This window comes from Semicossyphus pulcher, unplaced genomic scaffold (genome assembly GCF_022749685.1).
Source record: "Semicossyphus pulcher isolate SPU_LCO1_2020_fin unplaced genomic scaffold, fSemPul1.0.p SCAF_16, whole genome shotgun sequence".
Taxonomy (NCBI): Eukaryota; Metazoa; Chordata; class Actinopteri; order Labriformes; family Labridae; genus Semicossyphus; species Semicossyphus pulcher.
The window spans coordinates 10,856,303-10,872,420 of record NW_027211670.1 but is presented as its reverse complement, the minus strand read 5'-3'; the positions used below and the strand labels follow the sequence as shown (position 1 = coordinate 10,872,420).

Genomic DNA, 16,118 nt, shown 5'->3' with positions numbered 1-16,118 from the left:
TGACGGTTTCAGAGCCGTAGAGAGAGATGCATCATTGCAATGGCGGATCATGGACCATATTGGACCTCCACTGATGTGACTCTCTGTCTACATGGCTCTGGATACTTTGTTCGGGGAGTAGGCGGGGCTGCTCCTCTGCTGCTGCTTTTAAACACGTTGTCATCGGCCTCATAAGGATGGTCCTTGTAACACGTTGCCCACAAAAGCGCCACCTACTAGGTTTATCACCAAGTCTTGTTTTTCTTGATGAAACTAGCTGATTCCCAGAAATGTCACAAAAGTACACTTCCTGCATTAGAAGCAGGTTTGTACATCAAATTCTTTAGTTCTTCTTGTGCGAAGTCGATCGTATGAAGCAAATCCCACTAGTTATCCATGCTCACATGGAGGATACTGATTTTTTCCGGTATGGAGTGAAGCTTTTTGAAGTGAAGGAAGACGAGTGAAAGAGCTCAGGAGTGACAGCCAGTCTTTTCAGAGTTTCATCCCTCGTGTTCCTTTTTCTGTTGCCGAAGTCTTCCACTTCTACTTCTTCTTGCCAAGAGCAATATTTCAGAAACCTTTTAAAAGTATGCAAGGGAAGGAAAAAGTATTCTGCTGCGAACTGCAAAAAATATGCAAGGACTACAGTGTAGACTCATATACAGAGATTCATTCATTTCCTTTTTGCTGTCAACAGTCATTAGCACGGATTACCACCTTTTTCTCCAACATTCGCTCTGAGCTGAGTTACACCACGGTGTGTGATGTTGCTTGTCCAGGGAGATGCATTAGTCTGCAGGCAGCTTCTCGGACTCAGGCGGAGCCGGAGGTAAAAAGCTGTGCAGACTTGTTCAGTAATTCAGAGGCTGTTCTGTTCAGGAAATCTGGAGATGGACTATCCACAGGGAGCGGGAGGGAGTGCTGCATCAAAAGCCTCCAATATTTCTGAACTAGAAGCCTCTTTTGCTGCCTTCTAGCCCCATTTCTCACTCTGTGCTTGGTTTCTTTTCGCTAAAGACAGATTGATTTCCCACGTAGTTATTTGTATGCATGTCTGAGAGAGCTCGTGGTGGTTCCAGTGTATCGATGAGTGTTCTCATAACGGACCTGCTGATGTAAGCATAGAGTAAAGACGGCTCCCTGAAGGACGTGCAGGATGATAGCCTCTCTTGACCCCATGATGGATCTATAAGCACTGAAGAAGCTACGAGTGGAAAGATCACTCTAACAGAGAGACAGAGCAAGGGTCCACATGTGTGCGAACATGGCGTGTTGACCTCAGTGAATCACTATGTAATGATCAGCAAAATCTGATTGAGGCCAGAATGGAGCAGATATTGACAACATGAGCGATCATCATGCAAAAGAGCATCCGCAGCACTCCATTATTATCAGCTATGACTGCAGCACTGACTCAATGTTTGGCTCTTTGTCTAACAGAGCTATCGAGGCATTTAGGAGTGCTAAATGAGCCGATATGTTCTTCGCTTTCCAACCTTCTAAGCCCTCACCTTTCCTCTTTTTAAACTGTAAATTAGACTCTTCAGGTCTTTGTGAAATAGACCTTTTACAAGGCCTGCAGAACAATGAATGAATGCATTCTGGCGTGGTACAAAACAGCTCCTGCACAACAATTTAGTTATTATGTGATAATCAGTCAAATCCTGACAGTAATCATAATTTCCTACCAGCTATTGACATTTAGCTGAAAGTGTGGAAGCAGAAACCCAGAATGAAAGCTTGTCTTCACATGCTATAGTAGAGCTCATCTAATGTAGTATTTATAACAGAATCCTCTTGTAATAATTAATATATGTACTGTATGTTGTTTTATATCAGAGCTGTCGCACTGGATTAAGCTACACTGAAAGCAAACTAAAGAAAAGTCACTAAATAAAAGATCTTAGTGAAAGCCAATGTGAGAAACTGAGTTTTACTTTTACATAAAGATGCATTACAGGAAGTCTTTGTAACTCCAGTTACAGCATACTGTAGTATAACAGCAGGCCAAGAACAGAAGAGGGAAACGGTGACCTGACTCGATGATGTCAGTTACAGTGTTTATCTATAGTTTGCTTACATTAGTCATCATAACCTTCTGATCATACCAGACAAGTTACTGTTTATATAGATGCCTCAACGAAGCGTCTCCACCTCCTCTCATTGTACAAAAGTGAAGCCAACATTCCCCCGCAACAGGCGCTGCCATCTTGCCCATTTGGAGCCAGTGTCTGTTCTGTAGAGATCATAATGACATCCTGCCCCTTTCCCGAAACAAAACACACATTTTACTTACCGAAAAGACGAGCAGAGATCCCTCATGTCAGCTTCTTTGTGTTGGTCTGAGACAGACGTTCACAGGAACTTCAATGACTGTTGTGATTGTTTTGGTTGCGTGTCCTCTCTCCTCTACTCTGCTAATCCGAGAACAGATCGGCTGTAGGAGCCGTTTTGTCAACAGAGCTGTCAATCATCTTTTTTTACAGCCTCTTATAACTAATTAAAACTAAACTTGTGAAAAATGAATGCTTGGACATAAATCAGCATGATAAGAACTAACTATAATGACAGAAACAATGTTTGAGAAACATTTATCTGACGTGTATTTTGATTTTATAGTTTGACTCATGTCCAATCTGTTAACATGGAGGAGGCGGGATTTATGACCTATACTGCAGCCAGTAAGCAGGGGGCGATAGAGAGGGTTTGGCTTCACTTTTAGGGAGCTTACATGTCGTCTACAAGTGGCAACCTCTGTGTTGAAATGAAACCAATGCAGAAGTGCTAAACACTGCAGTTCCTAGAGTGGCCACTTGGTTCCAATAGCCAAGAAATAACATTACGAAGCTGGTACAAAAATAACTTTTTAAAAATATGTTTATATCATTATATTATATTATATATTTATTATAACTCACCCATTTTAATTATGTTCAGCCTTAAATCATAGGGGTCGGGTCACTTGAGTGACAGGTGGATCCTGCTGGCTGTCTGCTAGACGTCAACACAGACACACAGACACTGAACTTAACTTTGCCGTGTTGGTGTTGCTACTTCTTTAATCTGATAAATGAAAGCTGCAGTCAGTCACCACCACAACGACACCTAGCTCATTCACGAGCTAATGGATCAGCCACAGACACACACTGTTTACACAGACAGCTTTGATAACTTGGTGTTTGTCAACCCCTTGCTCCTCTCCAGCACCGCCCTCTCCTCCAAATATGGTCTGTTCTGGCTCCAGAAAACCAACATGGCGGCGGACATATCCCAAACTCGAGGCTTCATTTAAGCAGTCGAGAAACCAACGGGTGACGTCACAGTGGCTACATCCATTATTTATTACAGTCTATTACATTTATAAAGCACTATGGATGGCCAGTAAGAGAAACATAATTGACCCAATTGTTGTACAAGCCGCTGAGCTGAAGTTCACTTTGCTTTACTTGAGTCGTGAGGACAGCAGTGCTTGAACTATCAATGGAGCAGACATTCTGACAGCCACACATTTTAGTACTTGACAAAGTCAGCGTTGAATTCATCAATGATTTAGTGTATAGCAACAGTTTTTATAAGGGATTGAGACATTTTTATCTGGTTTGATAACCTGGTCATATTGTATGAAACTCTTATCTCTTAGGGAACTGTCTGTTCACGCTCAGCATGTAAATACAAGCATGTTATTCATGAGGGTATGTATGTAAGATGTATGTTTTATGTGTGCATTGTGACGTGGTTGCATGATGCATGATCCCTGTGGAACAATGGAGTGTATCTTAACCTATCCTAAAAGCACACACACTGTGAAATGCACACTATAATAGGACGGTGCAAAAACCTGCGTACCTCAGTCATTATGTGTTCTTTCGATATAAGCTACAAATCAGGGTGTCAAAACCAAAATATACCTCTGAAATTGTGTTAGTCAGCTCTATTGCTCTGTAAACAGTCTAATCATATAGCACAGTGTCCATGCTGCATGTTGTCTGAGTGCCAGACTCTGACAGCTCGCTCCATCAGGTTACAGCGAATCTGCCAAAACAGCAAATAAGCAAAGTCCTGCTGCCTTATCACTGAGCAGGAGCGAAGAGCTCCCTGCTTGTGTTTTACTCTCACTGTGCGAGTATGTGTTCTTGCACTACGTGTGTGCTTAAGTACACGTGATGGTCGGTGTGCGAGACGTCGTACATGCACCGTTTGTTAGTATCTGTTTGTGTGTCTGTGTGCACCGTATCCTGTCCCTCAGCGGGGACGCTTCCTCTCGTCCTCTGCAAACAAACAACGTGGCAGCCGGAGAGAGTCCCAGCAGAGGAATCCTCTGTGGGATCGCCTGACAATGGGAAATAAAGAACTGCTCCGTGTGCATGTTGCAAGTAGTGCGACTGTAAATGATTAAATATGCATGTTATTGTAATTAAGGTCTCTCCATTTAAATGCATGCATTTGTACTGTGTTTACTTTGTGCTTTTTAGGTAATTGTGGTTTATTTGCAACTAAATGTGTTTATCAACACTAGTTTTGCACCAGAAGGAAAATAACAAATTCATGTTTTAATATCTGTAACCCTGGACCAGTGCTGTGAAAGTCATGTCCGATAACCAGCAAACCCCAGCAGCGGAGGAGGAGAGAGTGAAAAATAAATGTGTCCTGATGAAATATTGATGTTTTGCAGCAACGCACCTAAAAGAAAAACCTAGAGGGCACAAGATTTAACTCAAGTTTGTTCTTACTTTTCTCGTTTTTTAATCTTTGGGGAAAGATTTATGAGTGCAGGCTGTGTGTTTGTCTCAGCAGGGGGTGCTTTCAGGTTGCTGTTTGTTATCCTGCCCTTTTCTTCACTCCTGAATAACAACAAACAGAAACCAGGAGACGTTTAATATAACTCAGCGAGGTGCATTATCTGCTCACCGAGTGGGAGCACTAATGGAACTAAACGGTATCAATTCCCTTTCACAGCCAGAACTTTGTGAAATGATTATATCCTAAAAGAGCATCTTTTATTTTCATTATATCCCAGGCCCATGAGCAGTTCGAGGAGCCCAAGCTGGAGGCGGTGAGGGAGAACAACGTGGAGCTGGTCCAGGACATCCTGAAGGAGCTCAGCCCGCTCGCACAGAGGAGCCAGGCCGCCGACGAGCTGGTGCGCATCCTGAAGGAGCCGCACTTCCAGGTTCGGAGGAGGGGTCTTACATCTCACAGCAGGCTGTATCTTTTGATGAACAGGCACTCAGGCTAAAAAGCTTTGATTACTTCTCAAAGTGATGTTCATGCTTAATGATGCATGTTGTGCTAGCATGGATTAGATCGATTCGGAGCTGCGGAAGATTATGTTTCAGTCGATGCACTCTCTAACAGGAACACCTGTTTTTTTTTCCGGCGTTACAAAAAAGCATATTTATCATCCTCCTGCTGTTTTCTCACAGTCCCTCCTGGAGACCCACGATTCCGTGGCGTCCAAAAACTACGAGACTCCCCCGCCCAGCCCCTGTTCCTTCATGGACGCAGCTCTCAACAACCAGCCTGTTCCCCCAGACGCAGTCAGGATGGTGGGCATCAGGAAGGTGTCTGGTGAGCACCTGGTGAGTCTGCTCAGTTAAAGAAGGGAGCCATTGTAATCACTGAGGCGGGATAGAGCCCTCCTGTAAAAAGCAAAGAGATAAAACTCAACAATAAAAGGTATGATTTGTGTTTTTGGAGCAGCAAGTGCTCTCAGTATAATGAAATCTTTTTGTAGCATTGTTAAAAAGAGACACAAGTCAGATGTTTGCTGACATGTAGCACAAAATCACAGTGATTTATCTGCGTTACGTTGACATGTTGTTAAATACAGAGGACTCGGTGATATCTTTGCCAGGAGCTCTATTGTCTTACTTTCATCTCAGAAACTCTGTGCCAACTGTCTGTTAAGTTATTCATAGCCCTCTGAAGGGCCTCCTGACACTTCACTTTGGGTCTGCTGCTGACGTGTAGGAAGGTACTGGTGAAACAATATCCAAATTTATCACAAGTGAGGAAGAATAAGTGCAGCTTACACACCCTGATATCATGGACTGTATATAGGAAGTGGACCTAGCCTGTTGATTAAGTTACGTTTCTTTAACCTTCTTTCTAATGGCCAATAGGGGGCGCCCGACTAGTTGCAAGAAGAGGTCAGATTATAAGAAACATCATCTCTATTTACGCGACTGGATGTTAATACGGGAAGTGTTCTGGTTTCCGTTTGTGGTACATTTGTAGTCCGAGTAATATTGACCAATCAGGCTGCGACGTCTGCATGAATAACAGTCCCTGTGGAGAGCAAAAGCAGGCGGAACGTAATCCGCTGTAATGACATCCCGGCTCCCATCAGCGGCTATCTGACGATCATTTAGCTTCTTATTAATCTCTATAAACAGACATCTGCATGCTAACAGCTAGCAATCTGTTCTAGATCAAAACATTCAACTTGAGATAAATTCCCTTGACGCTGTCTCACTAAAGCAGTTGATTGTTAGATTTCCCTACTTCCTCGAATGCACCAGAAATGATCGATCCGACCTCCGTTCAACAAACGAGCATTTTAAAAGTAGTTTTCTTCTCCTCCTGAGGACAGACCTGACAAAGCTTCACTTTGACTTTTTACAAATGTGCCTCATGATGTTGAAATTTCAGCAAACTTAAGACCCATTGATTAAAGTAAATCACAAGAAAATATGTTTCTTTTTCGGGTTCATATCGGGCTCAAGTAAGCCAGAGTACAGCCTCAGTGTAACTAACTATTTACAGTGAAACTGAGACTAACCAGAAACAGATGAACGGGCGCTCCTCCAGGGGATTTAATGAACCAAGAAATGACAGCGTTTATTTTGCTGACATATCTGGAGGGGCAAAATTCACTTCACTTTTGACCTTAACACACGGTTGATAACTGGCCCTTAAACAACGCAGCGCATGGAAAAGGAAGTCTTGGCTGGAAGTACTTATCGCTAACCGCTGGCTAAACTGGACACGTATGACATGTTCACTGTTTCTCCCAGAGGCTATATCGACGTCAGACTACAGCCGATGGGTTGCAACCACTGCGACCTGTCCTGTCTGAATATGTTCACAGTCAAATCAAACCAAGGGGTGACTCACAATGGCTACAATAACGTTCTATTTATTTTCTATGACTGTAATATATCTTTATTTAAGCCTGAATATCTTCTTCACAAAACAGTGATATTTTTCTGCCACCAGCATTTTTGGCAATTACAATAGTTTCAGATCTAATATTTCTGCATCAGCTTCACCTCTCAGCTTGTTGACAGCACTCAACATCACCCCCACTCTCTTATCTGTTTGAACTGTCGTGCAGTGGAGGACTGTAGCATCTCCTCTTTTTGTTCATTCATTAATAAAAATGCATCCTGAAACTGTGTTTTTAGGGAGTGACGTTCAGAGTGGAGAGCGGGGAGCTGGTTATCGCCCGGATCCTCCACGGCGGCATGATCGACCAGCAGGGTCTGCTCCATGTGGGCGACATCATCAAGGAGGTGAACGGGAAGGAGGTGGGCAACGACCCCAAAGTGCTCCAGGAGATGCTGAAGGAGGCGAGCGGGAGCGTGGTGCTGAAGATCCTGCCCAGCTACCAGGAGCCACACACACCAAGACAGGTCAGCAAGAGAGCTGACGACTCTCACACGCTTTCAAAATAAAATACAGTTCCTAACCCCCAAGCTTAAATAAATATTGTACAAAACTTTATGATTACTTTGAAAGGATTCTTCATCAGTTAAAGTAAGCACTCCCTGTTCTCGCTGGCATCCTCCCTGCTGTCTATAACCTTGCAGCTGTGCCAACAGTCATATGTCTGATTTTGACGGGGACTTTGTAGATGACATTGACTGCTTGGCTATAGTGCCCACATTACAGTTTTGTCACTTGTCCAAATGCAGAGTATTTTTCTGCTCATACATAATGGATCAATAATTGAAGTCTTCACGAACAGGAGATACAAATAGTGAAAGCGCATGACACTGCAGTCCTTGTCAGTTTTTTTCCCACTTGAGGTCTTTTTGATTTAGTCCTTTCCTGTCATGATGATAAAGTAGACACCAGAAAGCTTATACGTTTGTTGGAGATCAATATTTGTAGAAAAAAAATCAGAATAGTGTTTCATCACAGCGATTAAATTCTTGGTGTAGTCGTGGCTCTCTCTGGGTTATTCTGGCTAATGAACACCAGCTTTCTAAGAGCCACAGGGGGCCAGTCACACTGAAGACATGACCCAGTTTACAGCGAGGGTTATCTTGCCTGGTGATGTATTGCCAATATGAAGTGAGAAGGATAGAGCAGACCAGTACATGCAGCATGTACAGTCAGAGCTGTGTGAGGTACAAGGCTCTGTGACTGATCGCTCTCAGCAGTAGAGAAGAGGAACACTTGAGCTTGAAGAAGCCGTGCCAAATGAATTCCTTACACCAGACCGAAATATACTGGAACACAATCTACAAGAAAATGATGCAGAGAGGGCTTATGTGCTTGGATTATTAGCATAGAAAAACATGTATTTGAAGCATATTGTTGGTGTTTGCTGAATAAATTGCATTTCCACATGTCACAAGTGTAGAATGGATAGTCATGAAGGTCTTTAGTGCAAAGAGGATATCTCCTAAGGACTTTTCCTTTAGCATTAGCTAGGTTTGTGGTAATTCACAGACTGACTTGTAGCATTAGCATTTAGCTCAGAGCACTGCTGTGTGGACGGCTATAGAATCGTGTTACATCATAAGTTTGGCTTTAGCATAAGGTAGGTTTGTGGTACTTCACAGGCTGAGTTGCAATACCTTTAGCTAACGTGTTTGCTAGCTTTAACTTTTCTCTAGTAACCTTAAGTTAGTATGTTAACTTTTCTATTACTTACATTTATGACCCACTTCTCTAGTTAGCCCCAGATGTGTCTCATTATTTGCTAATTAGAAAATGTTAACATGCTTAAGTTACTTGCTAACCTGTTATAGTTAGCATGATTAACGCTACATCTGCTATCAACATGTTTTGATTGATTTTGAGCATGTTGCCAGACTAGCATTAGCATTTAGCTCAAAGCACTGCTGTGTGGATGGCTATAGACTCTTGTAACATCATAAGTTTGGCTTTAGCATTTGCTAGGTTTGTGGTAATTCACTGCGGAGTTGCTAGCTTTAACTTTTCTCTGGCAACCTTAGGTAAATATATTAACTTTTCTATTTATAACTACTCCCATTAGCCCCCAATGTGTCTCATTATTAGCTAATTAGAAAATGTTGACATACCCACTTGTTAACCTGTTATAGTTAGCTTGATTACCGTTACATCTGCTATAAATCGACATGTAAACATTGTAATTTTGAATATGTTGCCAGACTAGTATTAGCATTTAGCTCAAAAAACACTGCAGTGGGGATGGCTTTAGACTCGTTACATTTTTGGCTTTTTTAGCTACACCATTAGCTAACTTTTTAGCTAACTTGAACTTTTCTATGGCAACCTTAGGTAAATATATTCACTTTTCTATTACTTGAGTTTATAACCAACTACTCCCATTAGCCTCAAATGTGTCTCATTATTAGCTAATTAGAAAATGTTAATATGCTTACTTGCTAACCTGTTAGCATGATTAGCACTAATCTGCTACACATCAATATGTTAACATTGTAATTTTTAGCTAGCTTTAGCTTTTCTCTAGAACCATTATCAGGTAAAAATATAAACTTGTATATTACTTAAAGTTATGACCAACTACCCCCAATAGCATCAGATTGCTTCTCATTGGTATGCTAATTAGAAAACAGTAGCATGATTAGTTAGGTTAGGTTACTTTGTTTATACCTTTTAAACAAGATAAAAATATACCACCAGTCAGTTAAACCAAAGACACTACAAACAAGATAAACACGAAAAGTGATTTACGCCTGCTAAACATCAACATGTTAGCATTGTCATTTTCTGCATGTTGCTATACTAGCATTAGCATTTAGCTGAAGGCACTGCTGTGTGGAAGGCTAAAGCCTGTTGTTACATCATCATTTTGGCTTTAAATTGGCACAAGAGATCAGAGGAAAACATGCAAATTACCCAAACTGGAATTGGCAGGTTTACATAAGACAGAAGCTACAGTATACATAGGGAGAAAAGAAAATCATATTTCCGGCAGTTCTTCCACTGTTCTGGTAAAACCTCTGAAGTGCAGCGGCCAATCTGGCAGACATCCTCTGAAATTGCTTTCATGTAAGAAAACTTATCATATCCTTCCATTTCTTAGGGTTATTCACTGAAGAGTGTTTTCTGAGTCACGGCTCTTTGGAACATTTCTAAAGGCGACGGCTTTTCTGTGAGAAGACATTTCTACAGTAAATTGTCTGAAGACCTTCCGCTTCATGAACCAGAGAGTGCAAGCGTGTGGTTTCCATTTTCTGTGGCATCAAAGTGCCTACTTCACTTAGCAGCAACTGTCTGTCAGAGATATTAAAGAGTGATTTGTCCGTGTTTGCACTGTAGAGACGTTTAACTGCGTGAGGAGTTTTGGTAATTAGAGTTGTTCCCAAAAGTTCCCTCCAAGTGTGATCCAGCTGTCTCTGTTTCACGCCTCGAGCCTGGTCATCGCTCGATGACTAAACTCGACTGACAGCTCCCTTTGGCCATTTGAGAGTGTGAGTGTGTGTGTATGAGTGTGTGTGTCCAGTATGTCCTCAGAGGAGAATCACACACACGTAGTACAGTAAGGGCTGGCAGGCTTTTTTTATGCCCGTGCTTCAGTTCAGTACGAGAAAAAAGCGTCAAGTGCAGCAGGGGGGAGGGGATAGTTGCCATGGCTACAGATTTTGTCTCTCTTTCTCTTTCTGTCTATCTCTCTCTCTTTCGCTCCGTCTGTCTGTCTCTCAGCCTCCTTGTCCTGTCAGTGGGGGTTGGGATGCAGGGTTCGGTTTAAGAGCTGAATCCTGTGGCCTTGAGATGTCGGGGAAGTGAGCTGAGATGGAGTCGGCGAGGCTGTTTTATACTTTCGGACATTTACTCGCCCAATCCATCAGTAATCATGTACAGTTCATACACTACAGCAGAGGCAACGTTGGAATACATTACAAGCCTGTTTAGTGTCAATTTGTCGACAGTTTTACTGACACGTTCCCTCTTTTTGACACCTTTCAGGCCTTTGTAAAGTGTCACTTTGACTACGATCCATCCCATGATAACCTGATTCCCTGTAAGGAAGCAGGACTCAGCTTCAACAGTGGCGACATCCTGCAGATTTTCAACCAGGAGGACCTCAACTGGTGGCAGGTTAACACACCCTCCAGCTTATTCCAACCTCACACAAATATATTCAATATTTCTCTGCATCAGTGGCTTGTTAGCATGTTTCGTTGTCTCCCTTCTCTCAGGCCTGTCACATAGAGGGAGGCAGCGCAGGTCTGATACCCAGCCAGCTGCTCGAGGAGAAGAGGAAAGCGTTTGTGAAGAGAGATCTGGAGCTCGCTACCACAGGTACACGCTCTCAGCAGCTCGCAGCAGAAGCGGCGAAGCACCTCTCATTATGCAGATTCGACACAGGCTCCTCGCCGCACAAACACACCGGCAACAAAGACAACATCTGCTCCTCTCCATATCATACAAGCATTTCATCCCCCCCCTCTCTCACCTCTCCAGTCTGTCAGCGAGCACAGGAGAGCTGGTAATGAGCATCGGCGTGACTCAGGCGCCCAGATCCAATCAGCGCCTTATTAAGCTGCAGGGTCTGACATTCACAAACTGCCTGAACCTGAGAAGGATTGAGGAGTGGTGATAAGACCCCCCTAATCAATAATCATCTCTGCTCTTATGAGATTTGGGGTGGAAAAGAGGCTGTGTTCGGTTACGTTTGTCTGCCTCAGGAGCAGCAGAACAGGTGGTGAGTCACAGCCGCGTGCCCTTCACTTTAGGAGGAAGATGACAGCCCGAATGTTGTGCCCTTGGAGCCTGTGGAGGACACATCTGTTTGCTAGACTGCTTTACACTTATTACACCAAAAAGGAGCATGGTTTGAATAAACAATTTGAACAGCTTACTTTGAATTGTGAGCCCTAAAATTGTTCTGTTCATAAAATAAGAGAAATACTCCCTGAAAAGCACTCTGGCTGCAAGGTGCAAGCACAGTATTTTGTCGCAGCTTGATATTAAATAAATAAAGAGCTCATCTTTGCTTCCATGTACGCAGACGTTCTCCCCCCCCCCGTGGCTCAAAAATCTGCCATATTGAGCAGCAGATCGTCTAGTCACAGGTGTTCTCTGACAGCAGGCTGGTTGCGTGCACTCATCAGCGTTGGTGCACAGTGCCCCCTAGTGGTGCTGCCTCCCTATAACACTCAAACACTCTGGATTAATGAGCAAGCAGTGCAAAGACACTTCACCTTGATAGTACATCTTTTGAACCGGGGCTTTGTCGAAGTGGCAGGGACATGAGCCAAGCCGGGAGTTCTAATCTTACTCTGTGTTTGTCTTAGGTCCTTTATGTGCCGGGATGGGGGGCAAGAAGAAGAAAAAGATGATGTATTTAACAACCAAGAATGCAGGTACTTCAAACTCACCACGTGTTTCTCTCTTTTGGACAAAGTGTTTGTCCTGTGTCGCCTTAATCATTCATTTCTGTCCAGAATTCGATCGGCATGAGCTGCGAATATATGAAGAGGTTGCCAAAGTCCCGCCCTTCAGAAGGAAGACGCTGGTCCTGATTGGTGCGCAGGGGGTCGGCCGCCGCAGTCTGAAAAACAAGCTGCTGGTGTCAGATCCCCAGCGGTATGGCACCACCATCCCCTGTGAGTACATCACACTAAACCACACACTCCACCCTTCTCTTTGTGATTCTATTTGCCCCTTCAAATGATCCATTTCTGCGTCTTTTATCCCTCAGTCACCTCCAGGAAACCAAAGGTGGACGAGCGCGACGGCCAGATGTACTCCTTCATGACCCGCAGTGAAATGGAATGCGACATCAAAAATGCTCGTTTCTTGGAGCACGGCGAGTATGACGGCAACCTGTACGGCACCAAGATCAACTCGATACACGAGGTGATAGACACAGGAAAGATCTGCATCCTGGACGTCAACCCACAGGTAGAGGAAGCTCAAAGACAAACGTCAACCTTCTTTCACTTCCCCGTCACGTCTTGCATCTGTTCCTCCCCAATCTAAACCTGTTTCCATTATTTGTCACGTTTTCTTATGTAAATGTCTTCAGCATAAAATTCTTAATTCAGACCAATTATGCTCAGCGTGCTGTCACTGAAGTATTTCCAGGCTCAGCACATCATCAATATTTATCAGAAGGGATCTCTTAATGATCTGCATTACACGCTGGAAACACTCAGCTAATCTTATTTACACACATTAGCGTGATAAATTTGTTAGATGGAGACACTGCAGCTGCATTTTAATCACATTCTCAGCTTTATAATTACATGCTGCTTTCAGCTTTTCCTCCTGCTTTCTGCGCAGTGATGCGGTGATTGTAAAATGTCTCACACGTTCTGTGTTTCGCTGCAGGCTCTCAAAGTCCTGCGGACGTCGGAGTTCCTGCCCTACGTCGTGTTCATTGAAGCTCCAGATTTCGAGGTTCTCAAAGCTATGAATCGGTCGGCCATCGAGTCAGGAGTGGTTACAAAACAGTTAACGGTGAGTGTGTGTTCATGTGAAAACCTTCCCCTTCTTTATCTTCCACTTTGGGCAAATCTCAACCTTCACATTAACGCAGTCTCGCAGACTTTGAAGCGTGTTCCCAGCAAGTGTGCGTGTGCTTAGTGCTGTCCCACTGTCATCACAGTGTAAGTGTGTGAGGGCTCTAAACGGGACTTTTCAATGCCAAATTACTGACTTTCCTGTGGGACTTACCCAGAATTCATAGCCAACTTGGTGACATATACAAACCTGTATTCAATAAAGGTTAAACAAAAAGTATTATAATGTAAACAAAGCGAGCATGGACGGTGACAGGAACCGCTTACATATACGTTTATCTGTAAATGACAACAATTTGTTCATAACTTTTGTGGTTATTTATAGCCACATATGTTGCAAATACCGTAAAATTCGGTGTATAAGACGCATTTTTAATTAAAAAAAATGTTTCATCTAAAAAGTGCCTATAATCCTATATACCGGTGTGACCAATACAACGCTACCGCTAGCTACAGCAGCGGTAGCTGGCAGGATTGCAAACTCGACATGGTAAAAACAGATGGTAGGCTGTAATCTGTGTGTTTTGAATGAAAATATGTTGAAATAGTGTTGAAACAACTTGTATCCACATTTTTATAATAAATAGCAATAGAAAACCTTTTTCCCTCTGGGATACCACCAACAACAGACTGTGACTTATATTGCAGATTTTACAGTATTTCATTTAACAGAAAAACCAAGTTTTTAAGGGTCCTTTAAAGTCAGTGGTTCTTCCTTTAGAATCCGACAAAGGTTTCATGCTGTAGCCTGAAATAGTTAAACAGATACACATCAAGAAGGCTCATTGTGTTAGTAATTGGAAAACCTAATGTGTTTGATTTACTCGGCTTGGAGGGCGCTAACAAGAAAGTTTCATTTCTACAGTTTAAATTATGCAAACTAATTTGACTTCAGTGTTTACTGTGTTCTTCTCTCCATGTAATTTCCCGCCTTAATCATCTCTCTGTCCTTCTCTCTCTCTGCAGGACTCTGAACTAAAGCGGACAGTGGATGAGAGCGAGCGCATTAAGCGGGCCTATGGACATTACTTTGACCTCTGCATCGTAAACGACGGTCTCGAAGCGGCGTTTCGAAGTCTACGGTGCGCTCTGGAGAAACTGTCGACGGAGCAGCAGTGGGTGCCTGTCAGCTGGGTCTTCTGAGAGTCACCAACGGGGTCACCGGCAAGATGCCAGGGCCTCAGGTCAAAGGTCGGAGGACGATTTAACACTGGTAGCTCCGGAGGGGCTTTCTCCATGCAGTCGTTGTCAGTGGAGGTCTGTAGTGAAGGTCAAAGCGTCATGATTCAGTGCGAATGACCAGCCTCATGTAGAGCGTTTTTGTACAAACTTAGTGTTCCTCTGTTGAGCCTAACGTCAAGGTTGTATTTTATTTTGAAATTCTTTTATTGATGTTTGTTGAGAAGGATTTAGAGTCGAGTATGAGGTTTAGTGCAATAGTGTGAGTGAGCGTGTGTAAGTTATGATTAACGTGGAACTAGACTTAGCAAAGAAAAGAGTGCTCTATCGAAGGTTTTCTTCAACGGATATTTAACTTTTTAGCCTTTCCTACTTTATGTAGTGTAATGTTTACATTGGATTGGTAGAACAGATTGGTTAAGGAGAGATACCAAATGTCACATTTGTATTAAATTCTCTATATTTTACCATTTAATCATACAGTTTGATTGTATGTGTTCAGAAATGTGCTTTATCTTGTACGTCTCCACTTATTTTAAAAATGAACAGCAATAGATGATTAAAAAAAAACATACATGCAATACATGAACACACATTTAAATTAGACATATATGTAAACACAGTGACTGCAGTACAAAATGTCTTGTGTTGAAACATTTTGCATTCACGTCGAAATCTCAAATTTGTTTTCTTTTTTACATTATGTGAAGCGTCTTGTTTGTTAGAGGATCAATCGAATGGATCAAAGTGTCCGACGGCTGCCCGCTCGATTCTGTTGGAGTTGTATTTGTAGCACTGAGAACATTAAAACTCTCAAAGATAAACAATAAAGACAAAACCTGAAGAAGAAGTAGCCTACAGTATGCACTGATTGTATAATGAAGGCAAACATGTTACTGATTATTAAAGGGTGGACAGCTGATTGAAGTTGTTTTTGTTATTTTTTAACTGAAGTAAAATATTTATCAGTGGCTTCAAATTCATTCTTACTTTTGCCTTAACATGGTTTAAAAGCCAAGGAAGCACTCTATCACTGTTCCTTCTTAGAAATAGAAAAATAACACTGACAACTTCTTTAATATTTATTCTATTTTCCCTCAACTTGTAAGTACTGTATTGTAATAAAGAGTCTATAGAAGAACATAGAGAAACACATGGTGCTTTGATGATTCTGCTGGTGTGTAGATGCAGTTGGACGACTACGCTGTAGTTTTGATGTTCATATAAAAATGTATTAAAATTGAAAAT

The 16,118-nt window shown here is 42.5% G+C and overlaps 1 protein-coding gene across 2 annotated transcripts in view; it reads left to right on the top strand.

Moving 5' to 3' along the window:
• The window catches only part of mpp2b (MAGUK p55 scaffold protein 2b), a 51,922-nt gene extending 35,804 nt beyond the window's left edge, over nt 1–16,118 (top strand). For both annotated transcript variants that reach the window (XM_069664216.1, XM_069664215.1), the window contains 10 exons: nt 5,000–5,152; nt 5,406–5,561; nt 7,389–7,616; nt 11,131–11,262; nt 11,364–11,466; nt 12,462–12,530; nt 12,612–12,773; nt 12,869–13,071; nt 13,501–13,629; nt 14,658–16,118. In XM_069664216.1, coding sequence (XP_069520317.1) covers nt 5,000–5,152; nt 5,406–5,561; nt 7,389–7,616; nt 11,131–11,262; nt 11,364–11,466; nt 12,462–12,530; nt 12,612–12,773; nt 12,869–13,071; nt 13,501–13,629; nt 14,658–14,834 — 1,512 coding nt within the window. In that variant the 3' untranslated portion in view covers nt 14,835–16,118. The remainder of the gene's footprint in view (nt 1–4,999; nt 5,153–5,405; nt 5,562–7,388; nt 7,617–11,130; nt 11,263–11,363; nt 11,467–12,461; nt 12,531–12,611; nt 12,774–12,868; nt 13,072–13,500; nt 13,630–14,657) is intronic.